This window comes from Ruditapes philippinarum, unplaced genomic scaffold (genome assembly GCF_026571515.1).
Source record: "Ruditapes philippinarum isolate M1 unplaced genomic scaffold, ASM2657151v2 ctg761_1_1_1_1, whole genome shotgun sequence".
In the NCBI taxonomy this organism is placed as follows: Eukaryota; Metazoa; Mollusca; class Bivalvia; order Venerida; family Veneridae; genus Ruditapes; species Ruditapes philippinarum.
The window spans coordinates 110576-135949 of record NW_026865114.1 but is presented as its reverse complement, the minus strand read 5'-3'; the positions used below and the strand labels follow the sequence as shown (position 1 = coordinate 135949).

Sequence of the window (25374 nt, the reverse complement as noted above, 5' to 3'; positions counted from 1 at the left end):
TGGGACCAATTAGTACCACTCAATTAATGAAACCAATGGTCAAATTGTTAAAGCTAAGGATTGACAGAACCAATTATACTGAACCATTATCCAATTTATTAAGCTTAAGGAGCAAAAACCACCAAAAAGAAAAAAATATTGTGAAGGATGAGCAATTAAAGTGAAGAATAAATTTTGAGCATAGCTCCCCTGCTTCAAATATAGGATTCCCATGTTCTTGCACTCTAAAAGAAACACTGTATTATGTAGAGCTTTCAATTTGTCATGCCTACACAAAAGAACGTAATGTTAATTGAGTAAGCAATAATCTTCTAAAGATTAATTTTGTACTTATGGCTTTTAAGTCTATAAAGGTTGCTAAAGGCATTGCATGTGATGTGTTGTCATCAAAATTGTTATTGTTTTATTATTTGTTACTTAATGCTTATGTATTATGTTGTGGTTGAACAGTTTTGTTTTTGTTTCCAGTGTAAATAGCTAGAATTAGCTGCTTTATTATATACCTTTCCCCTCTTTATTTTGATTTTTAGATTTTATAACTACTTTGTCATCAGAGGTGTTTGGAAAAAAAACTGTTAATGCACTAAGTTAAAATTTAAAGTTTTTTTCCCCTGAATGTGCTATGGCTTAAAACATGGGTATAGGGATTATCCAGAAATTATTTCTAGATATTGTCTAGCTTTTAAAACAGAGCTTGATACCTTTGGGATAAAGATGAAAAAAATTGCTAAGATTTTATGTACAACTTTTTACAGAAAGGTTAATTTATTACAATTTAAGAGATTCAACACAAATGAAATTAATTTTGAAATTACGGAAGATTTGTAATGAACTTTTTCTTCTCTTTTTTTGTGTTCGGAAATTGCAACCTTTATTCAAAAATGCCAACCTTTATTTCAAAATTTATAGTAAACTTAAAGCAAGTGATAAACAGTTTAAATGTAACAAATTGTGTGGGTTTTGATTTGATATTTTAAAATTATGGTTCATGAAAGGTGAATTTGTACTGATCGTGTGCTGTTTGTTTTTCAGACATATGAATTGAAGCATGTAAACAGTAACCAATGCTTAGGTAAAGCATCACCTCATGATCATGAATCTCCTTCTATAGGTAAGTTTAACTATTTATTTGTCTCTGTGTCTATTTCCAGACTGCCATGACGGTCTCTTGTTTATTTCCTACCCTTCCATTACGGTCTCTTATTTTTTATGTCCTTCCACAATGTTACATGATGGTCCCATGTTCATTTCCTGCTCTTCCATGATGATCAATTTGTTTATTTTCTGCCATTCCATGTTGCCCTATTGACCATTATGGTCTCTTGTTTATTTCCTGCCCTTTCTTGATAGACCTTTCATGGCCTCTCCTTGTTTATTTTGTGCACATGAAGATCCCTTGTTTTTTTCCTGACCTTTCACAACTGTCCCTTGTATATATTCTGCCTTGCCATGGTTCTTGTTTATTTCCATCTTTTAAATGATGGTCTAATTTGACCTGTTTCTTGTTAATAACCTGCAATTTACTGATAGTATCATACGACCAACCTGTCTTATAATAACTGCTAATGAAGTTGCCTTTTTTTATACATTGTAATTTTGTTTCACATTTTTCAGGGCCATGTGATGGGACTGATGGACAAAAGTGGGTATTAACAGATATGAAAATGTGAATAACCAAGACTGTGAAAAACTGAGGCCATGTGAGGTAGTTTAAGAGGATGTTAAATTCGACCAAAGATAGTCACCTGACCTAGTCGTCAAGCAAGACACGTGCAATTCGTAAAGTGTTAATTAAGAACAGACCACAACATATTTTAATGGTGCATTTTATATGTATATATAAATTTGATATCAACAGTAATATGATTTATTTATCGAACAGTTTTCATATTGAAGAATGTCTATATTTTATGGTTCACAAGGAAGAATGCAGAAAACACAGTTCTGCTGTTTCGTCTTGATGAAAATTCAGTGCAAGGGCTGGGTCTCGGCAAGAGTTGATTGTATGATTCTGATTTCAAGTGCTAAATGACACTGTGATGAATGCTGAATCTGATGGATAAAGGATGTATTTATAGAATCAGAATCTATTTATAGAAGAGGAAATCTATTTATAGACAAAGAAATGTATTTTTAGATTTATGTATATATATCTTGTTAATGGTTAATAGCAAATGCTGATAGTGTTATATATAAGAGTTAAAAATGTTTATGCAAAAGGAAAATATCCATATGTTAGCTAATGCAATAAGTTGATAACATAATTTGAAGAATGAAAAAGAAATATAGAAGGTAATGGTGCAGAATGGCCATGCATACAATTGTTCCCAGATTTGATACTGAGATTCATGATTGACCAATCAAATTCTTTATTTTGACTGGGCTTTTGGACTTCATATTTCTATGATGGAAAGGCAGGAAACAATTTTGAACAATTCATGAAAACTGGAGTTTTTGAAGAATGGAATGAAAAATTATATACAGAAATACTGTATAGGTTTTATACTTCATATTTTTAATGATAAAAGACAGGAAACAAGTTTTAATAACCAGTGAGAATTTGAGCAAGGGAAAATTTTATACATGTCTTAATTTGATATTTAGCTACAAACTTTAGTCATATTCCAAAAATTCAAATATTAACCCTTAACATGCTGAATATGTATAATGGATTTGACCATCTTTGAATTAGAAACAGTCCACAGCTGTTCAGGGATTTCAAATTCAAGATACCAAAACATTGAGCTACCAGCACTAAAGAGTCTGTGATCTGTCTGCAAAGATGTGCAAACTGGTTTGGCTCTTAGCTTGTCTTACTCTATACTGTTGGCAAAGGGTGATCACTTTCTACTCAAGCAGATTAAAGGTTCACAGTTATTTAAAAATATTCAGTCCTTTCTAATCTTTAATAATAATTTTAAAAAAAGAATGATTTAGATTTCATAAAAGGCCCAATCAAGACTACATGTATTTATTTTTTATCTTAGTTTTTGATTTTAGTAAAAGGATGTCTGATAAAAAGGTTGATTAAAACTCATTTACTATAAAAATGAACTGCAACTTAACCATAAGGGGTAAATATTTTTGAAAATGTGTATTTGGATTTGATATTAATATTAATAAATGTTAATAAGGATATTAATTTAGCAAACAAGAAACAAAACTGTTCCTAGTCTTTTAACAAATGCAGCGCAATTAATACTGCTGATTTAGTGTACAGTAATGTTTAAACATTTTGCTGTGATTTTATAAAATGATATATATATTAAACTGGGTATGTAGAACTGTTAAGGATTTGTATGTAGTCTGAAAAATGGGTAAAAAGTTATTGATGTTTTTTATTTATTGAGATTTTGTTGTTTAAAAGCATCATAAAAGCTGTGTTAAAGAAAAAAAAAATAACAACAATGTTTAGTTGATTATTAAATCATTGATGTGGATTTAATATTGACAATGCAGGCGTAATTCCAGTAATTATTAGATTTAAATATTAGATTTAAAGATATTTTCTCTTTTGAAAGCACTGTTAAATTCAATGTCCTTACATTTGTATACTGTTCAATTGTTGGTCAATTTTAAATGCAACTTACAAAGTATGTACAAATGTGTGTTAAGTAATTCTTATTCAACTTTTGTTTTTTGTGTCTTTGTCAGTTAGACAGGGTTCATAAAATTAAAAGTGCATATAACTTTTTACTTTAATAAACCAAGGAACCATGAAAAAGGCTAATGTCTTTGATTAACAAGTTTCCATCCATGATTCATATGCATTTTGTCTCTAATGTAAGATTTATATGTAACAATATGCTATGCATATCGAGGGTTTGGTGCGAAATAGCTGTAACTCATATTACATAATGTAGGAGTAATATCTGTTTCGCACTGATCCATGGATATTACATGTATGTTTTGTATGATGGTGGAGTAAACCATTGTGTTGGTAAATCTTAAAACACTTTATTGTCAGTTTGGTTGCACTGGGTGTCAAAGTTGTCATAATTGTCCCTTGTGTTATAAATATGTAAACTTTTAAAGTAGTAATTTTGCTAACTTGTAGCGTTTTATTGTCAGAATGAGAACATTGTGATTTCAGATGCAGCTTTTGTTGTCAGCAGACAACACCCTTTTGTCAGGATGTCTGAATTTATACTAGTTTAGGAATCTTTGTGTTGCCAGTTTGCAGCATTATGTTGTCAGTTTATTAAAATTTTGTTGCCAGTTGGCAATGCTTTGATTCCCCTATGTCAGTATTTTTTGTCAATTTGAAAGCATTGTATTGTCAGTTAAAAAACATGGTATTGTCAGTTTAAAAACATTGTTTTGCAGTTATAAAACTTGGTATTGTCAGTTTGAAAGCATTGTTTTGCCAGTTATAAAACATGGTATTGTCAGTTTGAACCCAGTCTTGCCAGAATTGTATTTTCTTATTGTATGAAATTAACAGCTGACTGATTTAAGAAATAGTAATTTCATTAATTTATTATATATGTCAAATTATGCATTTATGTAAAAATGTAATTTTATGCGACTGGAATTTCATAACGAAATAACAATTTTGTTGTAAGTTGTAATAGGTTTTATTTTGCTTGCATTGGCCATATACCATGTATGTAAAGGGGACAAGAATTGTTCATTAATATGTATATTTAGGTACATAAGCTGTTTGTTTTTAGATGAATAATTATGTTCTGTACATGACAGGGTAAATGGCATATGAGTGTTAGATTAAAAAACTTACTGTTGTGTCAGAAGTTTACATGTAACCTGTTAAATGTATTATTTTTTAGTTCACCTTAGCACAAAATGCTCTTGTTTAGCTCTTGTGATCGCCCTCTGTCCAATGTGCAAAGTTGAGTTCCACTTCAACAATTTCTTTAGACAACATTTACTGTGAAACAGATCACAGTATTTTTACTAAACAGAACCAGCATAATGCATTGATGGCCTCATTTCAAAATTGTTCTGGTGGGTTGCATAAGTAGGTCATATCTAAAAAAAAAAAGGATTACAAAAATAACATTTAAAAAATCCTTTTGCCTGAAACTTACAAGACCCAAGGCTTTGATTTGTGATAATATCATCTGGAGGCCCTGCACCAGTTTAAGGTAAAATTTGGGTAAAATTTGGCCCTACCCTGGGCATCATGGGTTTTTCTTAATATATTTTTTTATAGTTAAAGCCTTAAAATTCTTCATCTTTGAAACACTAAGAACAAGAAATATTGTCAAGTGGATCTCGATCAAAATTTTAGAAATTATGGTCAAAATTGGCCCATGTCCCAGAGGGTGATAGGTTTTGCCTTACAAGTTTACATGATTCTTGTGTTTTACACTTTCATTAGCTTACATTATTTGTTAAAGTCAATACCACTGTCTAACTGGTAAGAGACTTTGTGCAAGTGTTACTCTTGTTAATTATATAACAAACTTTTTTAATAAGTAATTATTAATAATTAGGCAATATACTTACATTAAGCATTTTCTTGCATTCTTTTGTCATATAACTTACTTCCAGAAATTCAACATACTACTCGTATTAATAGAAATTTTATATGTTTTTAATGCCTTGGATTACCAATATACAAATAATATTTAGTTTTATTTCATTTTCTTTTTAAAGAAAGTGGAAGTTAAAATATTTTCATGACCATAATATTAGCTTTAAACTTGATACAATATTCACTTCAGTGTATACCATTAAATTTTTATCAATTTTCAGAGACGACCAATAAATAAGACATGATTTATCTACCTCAGATATATATAGAAGGGTCACAAATAAAAGATATATTATTTATTGTGAGGTTACAGTGAAACTTATATACCTTATATATAACTTTTTGTACCAGGCATTGGAAATTAAAAAGAAGTGAGTGTTGGGTTTTTTGTCTTGATTGTTTTTTTTGTTTTCAAATTTGTGGTTTGTCAAATGCATATCTTGAAACAACAAAAATATTAAACTATGACTATTTAATTAAAACCTGCTTAATTACAAGTCATTTGTAGTTTTGATACAAACATTCAGTTTACAAAGTTGTCACTATATAAAGAAGCATGTCGCTTCTCAATTTAACCAATCAAATGTTGATTTATGGTCTTTTGTAATTTTTTTTTATAAAACCAGTAAACCTCAAAGCATATAATAGAAACTTCTATAAGACAATGTGGTATGTATACATTTAATATCATGTAAATCAAATCACTAAATTTTGAAATGAAATTCCATAATATAAAAGGAGAGCAAACAAAAAAAAGAAACATGCTAAAAACATTAGGTGTGCAGTCTGAATGTAAGTCATTAATTAATTTTGATCATTATCTTATCTTCTTAGTTATGCTGTATATTAGTTTTTCATTATTTTCATTTATATAAAGGTTACTTCACAATTATTTCCTGCTCTAGTCAAAGTTTTAGTCTCTGCTCTACTCTTTCTTTTTTTTTGGCCCGATAAGAATGCTTGAATATGAGAATTTCTGCCAGTCTTTTTCGCATAAACTGTCCTCAGAAGCATTTATTTAATCAATCATCTATGGCATCACATTGCATCTTTCTGGATAAACACTATGCCTTACTACGAAGAGTAGGTCAACAACTTAAATAGTTAGATGCTACTAGTATGTGCAAAATTTAACGTTTGAAACTATTATTCTTGCTAAGTACCTCTTTTTGAGCTGTTAAAATAATTTTTTTTTTCATATAAGTGTCTAACTATACAAATTTATTATGCTATTTTGTTGCTTCATTTGAGAATGCATGGTGATAGTATGTACGTATAATACACTTAATACCAAATATCATTTGTTACTTTATATAGAATCAAGATTTTCTCCGATTTCATTTAATTATGGAACCTTGTGTGATCGTAAGAGGGGACTAAATGGGCTTTGAATTACTGGAGTCTATGCATTTCTTAGCTCCAGCAGGTGAAGTGGTTTTTACCCTGGTGTTTCTTTGAAGTTTGAAACAACCAAGGTTAGCGAAAATCATCTTTCCTGTTTGGCGCCATATGACTTGGCATGTGTTGGTGCACCGTTAAACCAAACAAACAAATAAAACATGCAAATTATGGTGCCAATAATCAATTCCAAAAATTAATAAACTTCGTGGTCCCTTTAAACTGAAGCATATGATTCTATTTGGTCTTGTGTGACTTCAAATTTAAAGTCAAACAAAGAAAAGCTTACTTTCATAACAGCTTGAGAGAGAGTTAGTTTTATCTCTTACTGACCATACTTGACCATATATATTATCAGTTATTGAGTTACTCTGATAGATTTTTTAATATGATTGCTGAAGTTAGTTGGTGTTGTTTTGTACAGCTTGGTATATGGTTATTATCTGGTTGAGAGCTACTGTGTTCAATGATTGTTGACACTCTTCCTTGTTGATCTTTCTTTTCATATTCTAGCAATTAGATAATGTGTTCAAGGTAACTGTATTGTAAAATGTTCCATTTGGGATATGTCTGAAATGGCAGTTTATAGTTGGTCAATTTAAACATGGTACACTTGTTTTGTCTGTGATTATCTAACATGATAGGCACACATCCCATAACTCTGTGTTACCGTTTTACAGGAATTATGCCCCTTTTCTAACTGTCAAGCACTGAGAAAAATGGAGCACCATGTCTTACGGACAGCCTTTTATTTATATTATAAAATAATTAATTTAACCTTGAATGCTTATTGTATGAATGATTGATATGCTAGAAGTATTAGATTTAAAATGTATTTACGCAATTTAAGTGTGCATATTGGTGCTTTATATGATTAATTATTGACTTCAGGATTTTGTCACAAATTGCTGGTAATTTAACTTTCTAAATATCACCCCTTCCTTCAAAAGAAAAAAGGTTTGGAAAAGTAATTCACAGCAACAATTACTGCCTTGTGGTTTATAACTGAAAAACATGTTAGAAAGCCCAGAAAAATGAACCAAAAATAAGATACTCTGCCTTTGTGTTGTCACGGGTCTATTTTGTGTCTTCCTTGAATAACCCTTAGTGATTATTTTTTCTATCTTTTCTATTTTAATTGTATGTATTCAAACTATTGTACAAAGTATTTTAAGTGTTTCACGCTATTTGTTAACGTTACAACTCTGCACCTTAATGATAATTAGGAGAATAACACATTATTATAGAGGTATTAATTAAAATCACTGTAAATTTACATTAGTGCTTTTAACACTCGCTGCTGAGATTACACTACCCATGACTACAAGCCCTTGCCTTTTGAAAATGTATAGATTGTTGTTTTTATCTTTATTTTTAGGTGTTTGGGTATACATGTATACTGTTAACATTTGAATGTACTTGTCATCATTGTTCTTAAAATTTTTTATTTCTATAAATAGAACATACAGTGAACTGCAATTATAATAATATGGCTTGTAACAATACACCACTTCTAACGATGCTGCTGCCGCTGTTCTGACTCTTGTTTTCCAATTGGTTGTCTCTTGGATATAGCAATGTCTGGATGATTATAAATTTGTTGGTTCCCTGAATATAGTTATAAGTGGATTTTAATGTAGTTTAAATTAGGTAGTGAACACATAAATATTTAGAAAATACTCTACCTTTTTAAAAATGTCCTCTCGTTTATGAATAGACCACATGGACTATTGTGTGACAGCAAGTTAAGTACAAGTACAGAAATATTTGCCCCAAGATTTTAGCAAAAAACGAATTACCAAAAAATAGGCCCAGAATTATTGAACAGATAAGAAATTGTTGATTCCCAGTCTATTTTTGCCTGTAAATGTTTCAGATTTTAGAGTTTATATTGTAAAGATATTTTACTGTTGTAACAGAATTATTATTTATTGGCTATAGACTATAGTAGTATGCATTATTTGTTATAATAAACTTGCTTTAATTCAATGAAACCCGTATAATGATTATGAGAGAAATAAAAATCAGTTATTTATTTAAAGTATATTAAAATTATTGAAGTGTGATTTTAGCAAATGTATAATATTTATCATAGTGTAAGGTTAATGAATTGACATCAGGGGTTTTTGACATAGTGTGAAAGAAAACTGGTCTGGTTTATTTAAAATAGATGATAGGTAAAAAATTAGTTTTCGGTTTATTTTTTAATTGTTGTGTATATATATCTATGAAAGTGATACTTTGTTATGAGTGAGTGAATGTGACCTTAACTTCTACCTCTGATTCCAAGTTGGTAGAAATCCCCACTAGAGAAGTATTATTGTTTGCTAAGTTAATAATGTCATTTATGTGTATTATGAAATATGTCCTGTTTCTAGGTTTGAAATGAACAGCTGATATGTGTTTATGATATTTCCAATGTATGAACTAATTTTTTTTTGTATAAATGACTTAAATACACATAAATAAGTCATAAATTTGTTGACCGGTGCAAAAGGGTTGTAACTCGTATTAAGTAAAGAAGGAGTTACAACCCTTTCACACCAAGCTGTCAGTATATGAATCACAAGCAACCATTCGAAATATTTTTTGAAAAAATTTAGCCCCATGTATAAAATGTAGATTTTTATAGATTTGTTTGTTCAAGAAATACTGATTTTTTTAGACAAAATGATATAATTTGTACATCAGCTATCAAACTTGCTTCTCTACCTTTCTGCATGACTTGCATATCACTGCCAATAAAACTATCAGCGCTCTCTTCCCTATGCAGGGCTGAAAGACCCACCACTTATTTTTATGTTAAACTTAGCATATGTTTTACCCCACCCACCTTTTAAAAATGTTGTAAATTTTATCAGCATATTTTGATTAATATTTTTTATATATATAAAGCATATTATATTCTGCTGAAGATGTATGCATTCATAGTAAAAGCTTGTGGAAAATTTATTAAGATTTTCCATATTTTAGTGTGATTTATTAAAATTTTCCAGATTTATTATAATTAAATTTTCTTATTATAGTTAAATTTTCTTCAAGGGTTATAATTATCAAGACTAGTAAGGGTAAATTTCCAATTACATTACTTGAAGATGAGAATATAAATAATTATAAAAAAAAAGAGTTTGTTTTGTTTTAATTAGGCATTCCATTTAATTTATTTAATTGAGTATATTAGTAACATAAAAGCGTGTGAAGTGATGAATACACAAATTTTACTATCAAAATAATTTGTGTAACAAAATATTGATCTCCTTTGTCAAAATTTTTTTCAGCGCAAATTTTTCTATAATATTGGTATCAAAAAGTATTGATTAAGGCTTATACTATGTGTAATTGTACAATTTATTTTGCTAATTTGAATTAAACTTTGGTTTTCAATGACAATGTTTGATTTGTTAGGTTGATATATGCATTATTGAATGGTAGGGAATACGTTTTGATTGACATTTTACTTTATGTTTTAGTCACATGGTAATCAGCTGGTTGATTCTGGAATATTTTATCATAAGAATAAGACTGTAATTTAAAGGAGCATGCCTCAAGATGAGCCAAAATGTTTCAAGCGAAAAAATAACAACCTTTAGAAAATTGTACTTTGATTTAAAAAAAAATATTAAAAATGTTAAAAATTCAAGAAAAAAAATACATGTTATATGCAATTAATGACTAATTTTGCAGTATTTTTTTCACCATATTTCTACAGTGTGACTAAGACATAAAGGGCTATTTTTGCATACTCTGTGCTGTTTTTGGAAATTTTCGTAGATTTTAAGTGCCGCTTGCAATGCGTAAATTATTTTTCATGTTCACTTGATATTATTGTTCTCTTCAAGACATTTAAAAAAATCATGAAAATTAGCATAAATCTGGAGGCATACTGCTTTAAAGATTTATTCTCTGCTTCAACTTTGAACGTTTTCTCTGAACTGTAATACTATCTTCAATCTACATGGTATAAGTATACAATAATTCATAAAATGTGCATTCGAGATATAGATCTTTATTCTACAGTATGGTTATGGCAATGGAATTAATATTTCACGCATGCGCATTATTATTGTATGATGTAATAACATTATTATCGAATGACTGGGAATCTGTTATGTGTGTTTTAATTATGTGTTAACCAGATGAGGGATCATGGGATATTTAATTATATCTGTTGTTATATATATTTATTGTTTTTGAAGATATTTTGTAATTTTAAAAGTAGGATAGACAAATTACTTTGTTGAGTCTTATCTAATGTTGATAATGCATTATAATGAAAAAGTAAAATTGATAAAATTGTTATACCTTGTTGATTCTTACTTCTTGTGTTCTTTTTTGAAACGTGTATCCGAGATATAGATTTTATTTAAAGTACGGTTATAGGAATATGTGCCTTCTTAGAAAGGGAAAAAGGCAAAATCATGAAATGGTATGAATAACAGACGTAAAGCAAAGTGTGGCATTTTTTTAACCACCTGCCACAGGTCATACCATGAGCCGCCCCAGCGTTTTCGGCAAGCTTTCCAAATAGCTTACAGGATGTCTGTGGTTCAACTTGGGTAGTATGTTTGTGTCTGAAATAATGTACAGAAGAGTAAGACTACGGTAGTAATCACGATAGCACGTCTCAGACTTTTGAGTTGTCGGTTTTCCTCCTATAACAAATGTAGGAATAGCTGCACATTGACTAGTTTTTAGCTCGACTATTCGAAGAATATGAGAGCTATTGTAGTCGCCCCGGCGTCGGCGTCGGCGTCCGCGTCGGCGTCTGCGTTGGTTAAAGTTTTTTGTAAAGTCAAATATCTCAATTATTACTCGAGATATTCAATTGAAACTTACAATACTTATTTATAGTAACAAGGTACATCAGATTGACAAGTTGGATAACTCTGCCTACAATATTGACAGAATTATGCCCCTTTTTAACTTAGAAATTTTGGTTAAAGTTTTTTGTAAAGTCAAACATCTCAATTATTGCTTGAGATATTCAATTGAAACTTACAATACTTATTTATAGTAACAAGGTACATCAGATTGACAAGTTGGATAACTCTGCCTACAATATTGACAGAATTATGCCCCTTTTTAACTTAGAAATTTTGGTTAAAGTTTTTTTGTAAAGTCAAATATCTCAATTATTGCTGGAGATATTCAATTGAAACTTACAATACTTATTTATAGTAACAAGGTACATCAGATTGACAAGTTGGATAACTCTGCCTACAATATTTGCAGAATTATGCCCCTTTTTAACTTAGAAATTTTGGTTAAAGTTTTTTTGTAAAGTCAAATATCTCAATTATTGCTGGAGATATTCAATTGAAACTTACAATACTTATTTATAGTAACAAGGTACATCAGATTGACAAGTTGGATAACTCTGCCTACAATATTGACAGAATTATGCCCCTTTGGAACTTAGAAATTTTGGTTAAAGTTTTTTTGTAAAGTCAAATATCTCAATTATTGCTTGAGATATTCAATTGAAATTTAAAATACTTTTTTTATAGTAACAATGAACATCAGTTTGCAAAATTGCATAACTCTGCCTGCAATATTTGCAGAATTATTTGCCCCTTTGAAACTTAGAAATTTTGGTTAAAGGTTAAAGGTCTTCAAAGATATTTACTTGAAACTTTACACATGCACTTAGGGTCATAATTGGAGGGTCATACTTGTATGTCACTGACCAAGTTCCATAACTCTATCTTGCATTAAGGCTAATTCATATCCCCTTTTCTACTTAGTCTCTTGGTTAATGTTTACATGCAAGTTTTACATATCTCAATAACTATTAAAGATATTTATTTAAAACTTCACATATGCATTTAGGGTCATAATTGTAGGTCACTGACAAAGATCCATAATTCTATCTTGCATTTAGGCTGATTTTTCTCCCCTTTTTCAACTTAGAAATTCATGGTTAAGTTTTGCTTGTAAGCTGTTATCTCAATAAGTACTGAAGGGTTTGTGCCTTTTTTGGGACAATTTTATAATAATAAAGCAGTGATTTACTTGATAAAACATCTTAATAACAAGCCTTTGTACCTTTTCTGTCATATTTATGTATTCATAGGTAATTAGTATTATCTTACTCAATAAAACACCCTTGTGACATTACCTTCTGAATAGTCAAGCCAATACTGTATAATTAAACTCTCTCTAAGGCCTATAACATGAATTTATAACAAAAAATTAGACCTTTTGTCAACTTAAAAAATTTATCATTATCCAGGCTCTTTTACTATCAAGCACTTAGAATAGTCGAGCGTGCTGTCCTACCGACAGCTCTTGTTTTTATACATATCAAACATGTCTCGTTCCAGAATTTTAAATTATAAAAAAATTGCACTTGGTGGCACTTGTTCTGTGAAATTTGGATTTAAGTCCGTACAGAAATGTTTTTAGATAGGTGTTAATAAGAGTTTTCCTCTTAATACTAGTAGTATTAGCTTAGGAAGAAAAGTCATTGGCGCACCGAAAATTATCTGACTTCAAGAACCTACAGTATGGGCATTGATGAACGTTTCTGTGAAAGTATGGTAAAAAGTTTGGAATCCATTGCAAAAATCAGGAAATGTTTGTGTACAAATGGCCATGTTTACGTTCTAGCAGCTCGAACCTACAGCGTTGACAGGCAAGTGGTTTGAGGTCTACGAACTAACTGTACAACAAGACATTGAGAGGCGTGACAGGTTGCATGGTCAGGTCGATAACGACAGCTACTTTTTGTGCCTTAACAGGAAGGGTAGGGGGGGGGGGGGGGGGGGTAGATCATGACCCTCATTAAACATAAATCAAAGAAGAAGACATAAAATTAAGAAGAAAAAGGAAAACAAGAAAAACAGTTATTGGCTTTTAAAGACGTTTTACCAAAGTAAATGAGTTACGATTCATTTAAAATACTGCAAACAATTTCAAACACTAAAACATATTTGAACTAATTTCCAGATGAATTAAAATAATCCAATTAACCATCACATCAAGATCTAATAAAAGTTTTCTGGTAAGTAGGACTTTTTAAATTCCATTTACAATCAAGTTTCAATTAAGTATTTTATTGAGATTTGATGGTTTTAATTAGTTGAATTTTTTAATTCACGTTGATCTTCTACTCCTGGTTACAGATAGTCGACAAGAACGTAGCAACGCGTGATTATAAATAATCGGCAAAGTCGTAAAGGAATGGTTACAGATAGTCGACAAGAACGAAGCAACGCGTGGTTATAAATGATCGGCAATGACGTAAAAAGGGTTGGTTACAGAAAGTCGACAAGAACGTAGCAACGCGTGGTTATAAATAATCGGCAATGACGTAAAAAGGAATGGTTACAGATAGTCGACAAGAACGTAGCAACGCGTGGTTATAAATAATCGGCAATGACGTAAAAAGGAATGGTTACAGATAGTCGGTAAGGACGTAGCAACGTGTGGCTACAGATAGTCGACAAGGACGTAGCAACGTGTGGCTACAGATAGTCGGAAAGGACGTAGCAACGTGTGGCTACAGATAGTCGTAAAAGTTTGGCTACATATAGCCAATAATGACGTAATAACGTGTGGCCACAGATAGTCAACAATGACGTAGCAACGTGTGGCTAAATATGGTCGACAACAACGTAGCAACGCGTGGCTACACATAATCGGCAATGACGTAGCAAAGCGTGGTTACAGATAGTCAACAAGGACGTAGCAACGCGTGGCTACAGATAGTCGGCAATGACGTAGCAAAACGTGCTTACATATAGTCAATTTGAACGTAGTAATGCGTGGCTACAGATAGTCGGCAAGGACGTACCAACGAGTGTCTAGAGAAAGTAGACAAGGACGTAGCAACGTGTTGCTACAGAAAGTAGAAAAGGACGTAGCATCGTGTTGCTACAGATAGTCGACAAGGACGTAGCAACGTGTTGCTACAGATAGTCGACAAGGACGTAGCAACGTGTTGCTACAGACAGTCGACAAGGACGTAGCAACGTGTTGCTACAGAAAGTAGACAAGGACGTAGCAGCGTGTTGCTACAGATAGTCGACAAGGACGTAGCAACGTGTTGCTACAGATAGTCGACAAGGACGTAGCAACGTGTTGCTACAGACAGTCGACAAGGACGTAGCAGTGTGTTGCTACAGACAGTCGACAAGGACGTAGCAGCGTGTTGCTACAGACAGTCGACAAGGACGTAGCAACGTGTTGCTACAGATAGTCGACAAGGACGTAGCAGCGTGTTGCTACAGACAGTCGACAAGGACGTAGCAGCGTGTTGCTATAGACAGTCGACAAGGACGTAGCAACGTGTTGCTACAGATAGTCGACAAGGACGTAGCAACGTGTTGCTACAGACAGTCGACAAGGACGTAGCAGCGTGTTGCTACAGACAGTCGACAAGGACGTAGCAACGTGTTGCTACAGATAGTCGACAAGGACGTAGCAGCGTGTTGCTACAGACAGTCGACAAGGACGTAGCAACGTGTTGCTACAGAAAGTAGACAAGGACGTAGCAGCGTGTTGCAGCGTGTTGCTACAGATAGTCGACAAGGACGTAGCAACGTGTTGCTACAGACAGTCGACAAGGACGTAGCAACGTGTTGCTACAGAAAGTAGACAAGGACCTAGCAACGTGTTGCTACAGAGAGTCGACAAGGCTTAGCAGCGTGTGACTACAGATAGTGACATAATATATTATGTGACATATAGTTGGCAAGACTATACTTGAAAGGCTCGGTTACAGATAGTCAGCAATGACGTAGCAAGTGTCTGTGGTTAAATTTAGATTTCTGTTGCTGCCATCTGTAAATGAAAGTATGAACAAAGAATAAATATAACTAAGTGCCTTCTATTTAATACATCTCTTTTAATTTACACATTCAGTAAAATTTACGGTATTTTAATAATTAAGTCCTTCATTTAGAAAAACCCGAATAACATGCGTTATTCAAATTTTCATATCAGTACGTCTTATGGCATTTTGTGCCGTTTATTTGCTACAAACCACACATGTCAGCTCTCGACCTTGTATGTACGGTGGACATCTCAGAGTACCACAAACAGCCTCCGCAATGTAAATAACTCTGCCGTCGTTACTTCTTCCCCCGTTGCTAAGCATTTCAGCGTCACTGTCAAGGCATATATACTCTGTGGGAGACTTGTGAACTTCTGACCCAGCTACGAGGTACCCGCTTTATTAAATATAAAAAGAAATCATTTACGATAAGTCACTTTAAACAAAGTAAAATACCAACGGTTTAGTATCTAGACAAAAATATGAGCCACTTTATTATGATAGAAACAAACCTGTATTCCTTAGTCCAGCCAGGGAAGCAGTCGTGTCTGCCAGGGATCATTGTAACAGCGGAGCGTGGAGTCCGGCACACGGAACACGGAGCATCTTGGTCATTCAGATTCTTTTTAAAAAACTTACTACCGCCATCCGCATGATAATCACTAAACTCATATTCAGCCCCGTAAACCTGAAAATAATTTGTTAACTAGACATTCATTTGTTTAAGTACATAGCTGGTATGATTTGGTGTCGATTCTAGTTAAACTTTAACAGGAGTTTGACGGGTTTTTGTCAGTTTTGAAATATGACAGACTCATAAAGTATTTATAAATTAAAATTACCAGCATCAATTGTATTTTCAATTGATTTTGCAGTCCGTTATGTTTATTACAAACTAAATGAACGTGTCATTCGATATATACGATATATACAGGATTTATTTGTTGTGCTACATGTAATAGAAAAGGCATCGAAACACAGGGGTATCAGGGGGACGGCCTGTGTCAGAGTATACATATTTGCTATCCGCACCCCAGAGCATACCAATTGATTGGCTTATTTTTGCTTGTGTTTACTTATTGTAACGGACGAGAAAGAGATAGCGATAGAAATATCATGTTCAGATGCTCGTTCATTGGTTACCTTTTGTTGTGACAACAGTGTTCTTATTTTTGCCTATGATATAAAAGGGAAAGAACATCAAAACAATCAGAACATTTTTTTCGTGTTTTCGCTATTTGTATTCGTTTTAAAATCTAGAATCTAGAAGTAAAACTTAAATCAGTATGGAAAGCTTTCAGAGTCCATAATGTTTACGACACTTATTATGAATAATAGCCCAGGAAGTTCCGATTGTCAGTTGGTACCCTGAATCCCACTAAGCCTTTCACGAATGGTTTTAATTTTGCTACGTCACGTTTCATAATAATTATTAATGTGGATTTGTCTAGAATGGAGGTAAATGTCAATTTCGATAGGCTGGCAGTTGATTGTGTCTTGTTAAATTGCAAAGAGAATTTCTTTGTTATATAATAAAAACTTAAAACTGATTTTTTAACAGAAATTTATATAGTTCTCTTTTTGTTTTTGTTTTTTTTTTTGTTTGTTTTGTATTTTTGTTTACATTGATTGATGATTGCATGTGCATACTAATTTCCATAAGTTATTATTTATAATCCACAAAAATGTTATGTATTTTGTAACAGTGTTATCTTAAATAATAATCATTCATTACCAAATACAAACAAATGTACATGTTTTTGCATTTATTCATCGTATTTCATATATATTGTTTATCCTACATTAGACACTGGCCGTAATACTAACTGGTAGTATACTACTCGTAAATGTTTACTTTCGACAACGAAACAACTTTTTGCGAGTAGAATATATATTTTTGTTAGTCATATTTTCCATTTCCTCAAGAAAAAAGGGACGAAGATTTTATGGGACAAAGAAACTTTAGCATAGTTTAACACTCGCATTTTGAAGTCATTAATTTAGAAACCTTAGCTCCAGATGTTCGGCTTTCATCATAGCTTCCCCATTGTGGTTCTTCTGTTAAGCACAGAAAATTTCCTGCTCCTCCAACAGCTACCCAATTCGAGCCGGCAGCATAACCTGGGATATATTTAAAACAGTATTATAAGTCTAAAAAATCAGAGCTTAAAATGGAATTTTAATGGATCTATGGTGAACCCGCGATGGTAAGATGGTAAAAACACGATTAAACGAAGAGTAAGTTTTGAAGTAACGTTGGTACGATAGTGAAATTATGATGCACGGGGTGGAACCGCATATTGATCTCAAAATTGAACATCTGTAAAAAGTATATGTGGATTTCCGCAGATCAGAATGTGCAATATAACACATAATCACAGGGTAAGTTTTAAAAAGTTATGTAAAATTCAAAGCTTTTTTTCCTCGAAAAATCGGAATTTAAATTCTTCCCTTTTGACTTTCCTGTCTATATACCCATTTTTGTTTTGAATATTTATGCAGTCTTCCATTATTCACTGTAATTATAAAAAAATAATACTTATTTTGTTTACTTGATGTAAACCTAAGATAGAAATAAAGATTGAAAGTCGAACTATTTATTTCAATCGCGAGTTCTGGTTTATCCAAATTATGCAATGTGTATAAAAAATATGTGACTAAAAGGACTCAAAGTGCAGTGATACCACCGAACGATGCTTAAATACATTCAAACACACCCTTTTGAAAATATATTGATATTTGGCTTAAAACGAAATGATTGCTTATATTATTTTATTCGAGCTTCAAATGTACTGAAGAGATCCATAGGTGCACGATTAACATAAACCATCGACATAATTTTACATAAATTACATAAAACAATATAATTGTGTTTTATTCTTTTGTATCTCATTCTGTAATTAAAATTTATAGACAGATTTTTTCAAAGTTTAGTTTGAATAACAATATACAGACATTCAGCATATCAATTATAGCTTTTGTGGGAAGTCTATGTTTATTTTAATTGTACAAGTATGGACCTTTTTACGACGCCGTCCATTGCTATGAAAAATCAACCGGAACTGGTAGTTTTCGCGCATGCGAAATTTGCATAGGAAAAAACGGGCATCGCCTTACATAGAAATGTAGTAGAAGTTTGTACACACTTCCGAGTTAGTTTAAGCTAAAAAGTAGAAAAATTATATGATATTGCTTTAAACAAAAACACAATAGATGCGGCCACGATTGCCATAAAAAGGCATGAAAAAGATTACTGTTTAAGAATTCCCTTTACAATCACGGACCTGTGATTGAGATAATTGTAAAATAAAGTGGAAATAAAGCAAATATTAGCAAATAAAGAGGTCAACTTAATTGTTGTTGAAATAGTTCATATAAAAACTTAGAAATTTTATAACAAATTTGAGGATAATTATAATTCTGAACAAAATCAGAACACGTGATATTTCAATTTACCTGGACAGTGATACCAAACAAAAAAATTTAAGTCACATAAATATATTTAAATATTTTTTTCAAAATTTTGAGACGTTAAGATGGGTAGTGAAATAACGCACATTTTATCCGGTTCCTAGTAACACATGTTACTGCACGTCACACTATTTGTAACTTCACAAAATTAATAAACATTGTTTAGATTGGTATATATGTAAAAACTACATTCGATTTTTATAATTTTACTTGATTAATTATGTCACGGTACTAAAATGTCCCGGTTGAATGATATTGTAAACTAGCTAGAAAAGTTTTTAACTGTAGTTTCAATTTAAATTACTGATGAAAAAGTCGTGTAATGATACCTTAAACAGAAGACTTTTGTATACGCTTTTGGTCATTGAATTATTGGTATGATAATATCTAATTTTGTTCAGCTTAAACAAATAAACAAATCCTACCTTTGTAATTTAATTCATTGTCAGTTGGACAGGTTGTCCGACCCCAGCGAACGTATGAAGATCCAAGACCTGTAACTACAATACATTCATAACATAGCATCGTGTACGTAGTTATACTTCCTCCATTTAAATTAATCAATGTATTAATTCGATATCAATAAAACAGCCAATCGCCCACGCAGTGATCTCCCCTCACAGAATTACATCTCTGTCATCACAACATTTTCGTCGAAAATCTTGACGATATGAATTTGTTCAATTTAAATAATTATTTTAAAAAGACAAGGTTTTGCTTATGTTTCAAGACCACAAGTTGTTAAATGTGAACTTAAATAAAAGATGATTTCGAAAACATAAATATTATGAACATTTTTAATATCGCACAATGGCCGCTTTTGGAACAGAAATTATTTAAGTAATTGATAATTTCGATTCTACACTTGACAAAAATGTTTTTCATTTTTTGAATTTTACCGACAGGCTTGTTCAACGATTTCTGTGGCCATTTTCACGTGATTTGTGTGAAGGCTGTGGTTACTGGTCGTAGCGTAACCGGTGCGCGGAGTTTGTAAAACAGCAAGCCTGATTATGTTTATAAAAGTCTGTCTAACGAATTGCAAAACATTGTCTTCATTTATTACAAATAAGTATCCCCAAAATTTAATAACTGAATAAAACAGTCTCGCCAAGACATGGTTTCAGAGGAGAATACATGCGAGACAATCAGTTAAATCCAGGCATACTCGAAATTACAAAATATAGATTAAATTGTTAACAGACATCAAAAGTTTGTTTATTTTTTTTTAGCTTATTATTTTTAGCTTATTTTTACATTTGTTTTCTGATTAAACAGCGTTCATATATATGCAAGAGTAACTGTATTTTTTGTTTGGTTTACGTTACACCAAAACTGTAATGGTCATACGGCGATTTCCCAGCTTTTACTGGTGGAGGAAGACATCAGATGCCCCTCCGTGAATTAGATTAATAACATAATCTCGTAACAAGGTTAGCTTTTAAAAAAGCTAGTAGCGACTCGCTTCGTAATTTCTTTCCAGGGACGTGTTTAAATGTAAAAAAGACAGTTCTAGCTGTTAGCTGAAAAGACTTCAGCGAACATCAAAATAAAAGTGACATATAAAGTTAAGGAAGCCAGTTCTCTCAGTTTAACAAAGAGGAATATATATATATATATATATATATATATATATATATATATATATATATATATATATATATATATATATATATATATATATATATATATATATATATGGCCTGTTGACCTTGACCAGAAAAAAAAATAGATTCATAAAAATGTCTCTTTATACGAAGTTAAGTTGTAATATGTTATTTAGTATTGGAATAAGTGACAGATACAAGTCCTTAAGTAAACACAAGTTGTCAATCAATTCAGCCAGAAAAGCCGGGATCCTATTATTGACCAGTCCAAGAATATAGTTTTCAGAAAAGCCGGGATCATATTAAAAAATAAAGAGATCCCAGGAATTGGACAGTTCAAGAATATTGTTTTCAGAAAAGCTGGGATCGTATTAAAACATATAGGGATCCCGGGATTTGACCAATTCAAGAATATAGTCTTTGATTTTTCCAATTAATTAGGCATATAATTATAAGTATTGCGATTTTGTTAATAAATAGCTCTAAATATATCTATATCCTAAGTTAAATCAATTAAACTTTCATTACATACAATAAAAAACTTAACGTTTAATGGCCTTTCATTACGACAATTAATCAACACAAATATAGTTTATTAGTTTTTTCCTCTATTATCTTATACGATCCCGGATCCCGGGCGTCCCGGATCCCGGCCAGTAAATACATACACTAAATACCGGAAAGGATGAAATGACCGGAAAAAAGGAAAATGAAAAAAAAAAAACAATGCACAGAACCAAGTGTCGTTTATGTTAATTAACCAAACGAAAACTTACTACAGAGTAAACAGGACTGGTGAAATCGCTAAATCAAAAGTCAGTGTAAATATGATTTACTGAAAAGAATCCATGAAAACAAACATTTTAATCATCATTATATCTTTTCGCTAAAAACAATACTTGCTGTTTTTTAAAAATGGCGTGAAAATTGAAGGTTTCTTGACGCTATATAAGATCAAATTTGATTAAATAATTTTGGATCCTAGCCCTGATAGATAAATTTTGTAGAAAGCTGGGAGCTAAGCTTCGATTAAATTTTTGGATGGATTCGGAGTTTTAGGTTGTTTCTCAGTAAAATCCTAACGTAATACCGGCTCGCCGTGGCGAGCCGGCAACATTTTACGAAACAGGCGAACAAAAGGAACGTAACGATTTTTAAGTACTCAACGTTTCATCGTATAGTTGAGTACTATTTTCTTGCATATCAGACTGGCGTTTCCGTTAGTTTTACCCATGCCGGAAATTTCATCTGGCATGGGGGGTTCCAAATGAGTCGCGTGCTGTACAATGGCACGATAAAGATGACGTCATTTTACCGTTATGAATGATTTTGTAATTCATACGCTGTTAAATGAAAGTAGTTACGGTTGTAATGATATAAATTTTCATTGAAAATAAAGATAAAGAATTTAAAATATAATGGAATATGGTAGAATATGCAAGAAAAAATATCTGACATATGTTTGCGGTTCGGATCGGAATATCCGTCCCTCGGTCACCCGCCCATGGGCGGTAACTCGGCAAGCCTCGTTACCGCCCAATGGGCGGGTCACCTCGGGACGGATATTCCGATCCGAACCGCAAAATATGACAGATATTATTAGTCTTTACGGACATTGTATAACAAAACCGGTTTGTCACGGTTCGTGAGTAAGAGTTTATGTTTGGCGGGCATTGATTGTTGAAATCAGTTCTAGCGAGATTTTTTACGTGGCAATTTCAAATTCAAATTCAAGAATGATATCAGGCTTGTAGTGCCTTTGGTCATATTGATTTTCTTTTTAGCATATTCGGAAATGTTCCTTGATTCCTTTATCATGAGGAATGAATTCAAAGTTTTACGTTTTAATAAACTTTAACGTGCATGCCACGGACACACGTTTCCACCTACAAAGTAGGTTAGGTTGTTCGTGGGCGGCTGTCATTCCTAAGACGGATTTGCGATCAATTTTGTGAAAAGTACATTTTTCATAAATTTGTTCGGAACATGCTTGTTAACGTGACCTCATAATTTTGCATAGGGTCAAGATAATGTTATCTGTCAATCAAAATTTTATATATTGAAAGACATAATAATACAGATTATTATTTTCATATCTGTGTATTAGATATATACTGTTTAGTAGGATGTGTATTCCTCCATTGTCTAAGTTTTGGTTTACATAAATGTGAAATATAATTATGTAACATATTTAGTCGTGCACAATAAATAAGCATTTCTCTCGCAAACGCAAAAGAGTTGTTATTTCTTTGGTTCTTGTAGAAAGATAGTTAGGACGTTACCTGAATATAACCGACACATTGAAAATTGTCGTTCACGAAATTAACCAATATTTTGTAGAAATTATAAACGTACCTTTCTGAGGTTTAATACTTTCTATTTCTGCCTTCACATTCTCTATAGCAGCCTCATGGCTTTCTTTCATCTGTGCCAATACGTTCTGATTGTGTTGTTTACGATACTCTAGAATAGACAGAACATGTTCCTCGATGTTTCGAATTTCATTCAACATTGATTCAACTTTGGTTTCCGTGCGTATCATTTTATCCAGAAGATGTTCCATCGATGATATTTTGCAGGAATCCAGCTCATTATCACCACCAACTTGTGTTGATAAAAAGAATGCTACCGTGCCAAAAACGGCAAAGTAGAAACACTTTTGAACCATTTTAGATGCTATACAACGACGCAGTGAATATGCAACTAAACTTAAAGGATAGCAGTAAGAAGGAAGACGGAAATTATTTGTGTTCAACAATTCATTTTAATTGTTTTGTTAACGATTTTTTTATCTACAATAAACCAATTGTTTTCAATCTCAAAGCTGTGACTTGTTTAAAAATTTAGACTTGATGTTACAAAGAATGATATTTTTAACTGTGCTAAACAGGCTTTTGTGAAATTTAACACTCCTTTACTTTGTGCTTCTAATGGCATTGTAATTTTATGATAACGTGTCGCTTGGATAAACAAAAGCATTAAAGATATGTTATACGGTATATGGGAGACAACTGAACAATAAATCTTGAAAATTTACCCCATAATTTTTATGGCCTTGATAATCTATAATATGAGCAGTAAAACAGCCTTATAATTAAAATTACAATAATACAATAAAGTTATAATCCGTGTTTATGGGAGATCCAGATGACAACCTTAAGGAGATTGCAAATCATGTATATAATTTTTGTATATAATTATGTAGATGAATGTTTTACACTTATCATTAATGAACTGTGTCCTGTTAGGCACAAAACATATCTATACTTTCTTTTGTACTAAGTAAATAAATAAATTAATAAATAAATACATTATCTTTTCCTATCAATTAAGCCTCGTATTCATTTCCCGTGCCAAAATAATCAATCTTTAATATATATTTCACTGCATCTATGCTCATTTTTATCAATCCGAAAATTTCGTATTTTACTTCATCTAGTCGCCTCTTCATTTACACCATCATCGATTTATCAGTGTAGTGATATTAATATCGGCTGTATTTGTAAGTTACTTTTAATGCAATACAAACGCCACTGATGATTTTGAGTGTTTGATATTGTTCATCGTGTTTGCTTCGGTTTAAAATAAATATATAGTAACATCATAATGTCACTGGCATACAACAGTAGCTAGCGTCACGTCCAATATAGCACTTGTGTACTCATCCATTATAATTCAGTATTGTACTCAACAACGTATAGTTATCTCGTATAAAACGTATTTGAGTCAACACCAATAGGTTATTATACATTGTTAAATACAATACTAAATTCTATTAGACGAGAGCACAGCTGTCAAACCTAAAGTGGAAAAGGTCTTAGCTGAGTCTAATTTTGAGCTTTGTACATTTATTGACAATTCAAGGTCGTGTCCAAAAGAATCAGTATTGTTCTCAACCATGCATAGTGACTTCTACAATTTACATATTTTGACAGTTTGACGGATCTTTCTGAAAATTTTACCCTCAAAATGGAAATGCGGCTAAATGGAGTACGATATGCATTTGATATAGATATTTTTGACTCTGAAAAGGAAATTGGGGCTCTGTAGATGCCTTTGATATTATATATATTGGACACTGTAAATGAAAAGATGCTTATTTGGGTACGATATGTATTTGTTATGTATTTGTAGACACTAGAAATATAAATGAGGGTGAATTTTTAAGATTGGATCCGATAATGATTTCTATGGGAACATAAATGGGATCAAACGCTGATAGTTACATTGGTTGTATTTAATAAGGTGTGAAATAAAATAACCTATCTAAAGATCACTGACATACACTTAACAAATCATATAAGTGTGCATGAATAAATATCTTATAATTTGAGTCAATGTTGACACTATCATGCTGGAAGTTTCAAGAGATAGGGTATGATATTCCATTTATTCAATTTTATAACAACCACAAATTTAATGAACATGTCCATTAAATGTGATGTTACGCAAAATGTTAATAATATTTGTGATCTCTTTTCTTATGCGCATCTTGAATTTAATATCAACATTTCAGTTTGATTTATCGTTGTACATTTTATCTTAAGGTAGATTTTAGTTTAAGAAAATATGGGCTCGTTACCGGGCGATGGTATGTTACACTCCACAAGGATGTTCAGGAAAAC

General features: G+C 31.9%; 2 protein-coding genes across 7 annotated transcripts in view; one reads left to right on the top strand and one right to left on the bottom strand.

Annotated features, from left to right (window-relative positions):
• Positions 1 to 11194, top strand: part of LOC132727892 (polypeptide N-acetylgalactosaminyltransferase 13-like) — a 42333-nt gene extending 31139 nt beyond the window's left edge. For all 5 annotated transcript variants that reach the window (XM_060713492.1, XM_060713491.1, XM_060713490.1 and 2 more), the window contains 2 exons: positions 1033 to 1111; positions 1615 to 11194. In XM_060713492.1, coding sequence (XP_060569475.1) covers positions 1033 to 1111; positions 1615 to 1670 — 135 coding nt within the window. In that variant the 3' untranslated portion in view covers positions 1671 to 11194. The remainder of the gene's footprint in view (positions 1 to 1032; positions 1112 to 1614) is intronic.
• Positions 11195 to 15709: 4515 nt separating this feature from the next.
• LOC132727894 (uncharacterized) lies at positions 15710 to 23470 on the bottom strand. 2 transcript variants are annotated; one of them, XM_060713495.1, is made up of 5 exons: positions 23105 to 23470; positions 19568 to 19636; positions 17680 to 17792; positions 16184 to 16359; positions 15710 to 16068 (listed from the first exon to the last, which is right to left on the bottom strand). In XM_060713495.1, the coding sequence occupies exons 1-5, from the start codon at positions 23415 to 23417 to the stop codon at positions 15867 to 15869; spliced, it is 873 nt and encodes a 290-aa protein (XP_060569478.1). In that variant the 5' UTR covers positions 23418 to 23470; the 3' UTR covers positions 15710 to 15866. The 2 variants fall into 2 exon arrangements, with proteins under 2 accessions (XP_060569478.1, XP_060569477.1); XM_060713494.1 differs by having other exon boundaries at positions 19568 to 19642; positions 23105 to 23469.
• Positions 23471 to 25374: the final 1904 nt, after the last annotated feature.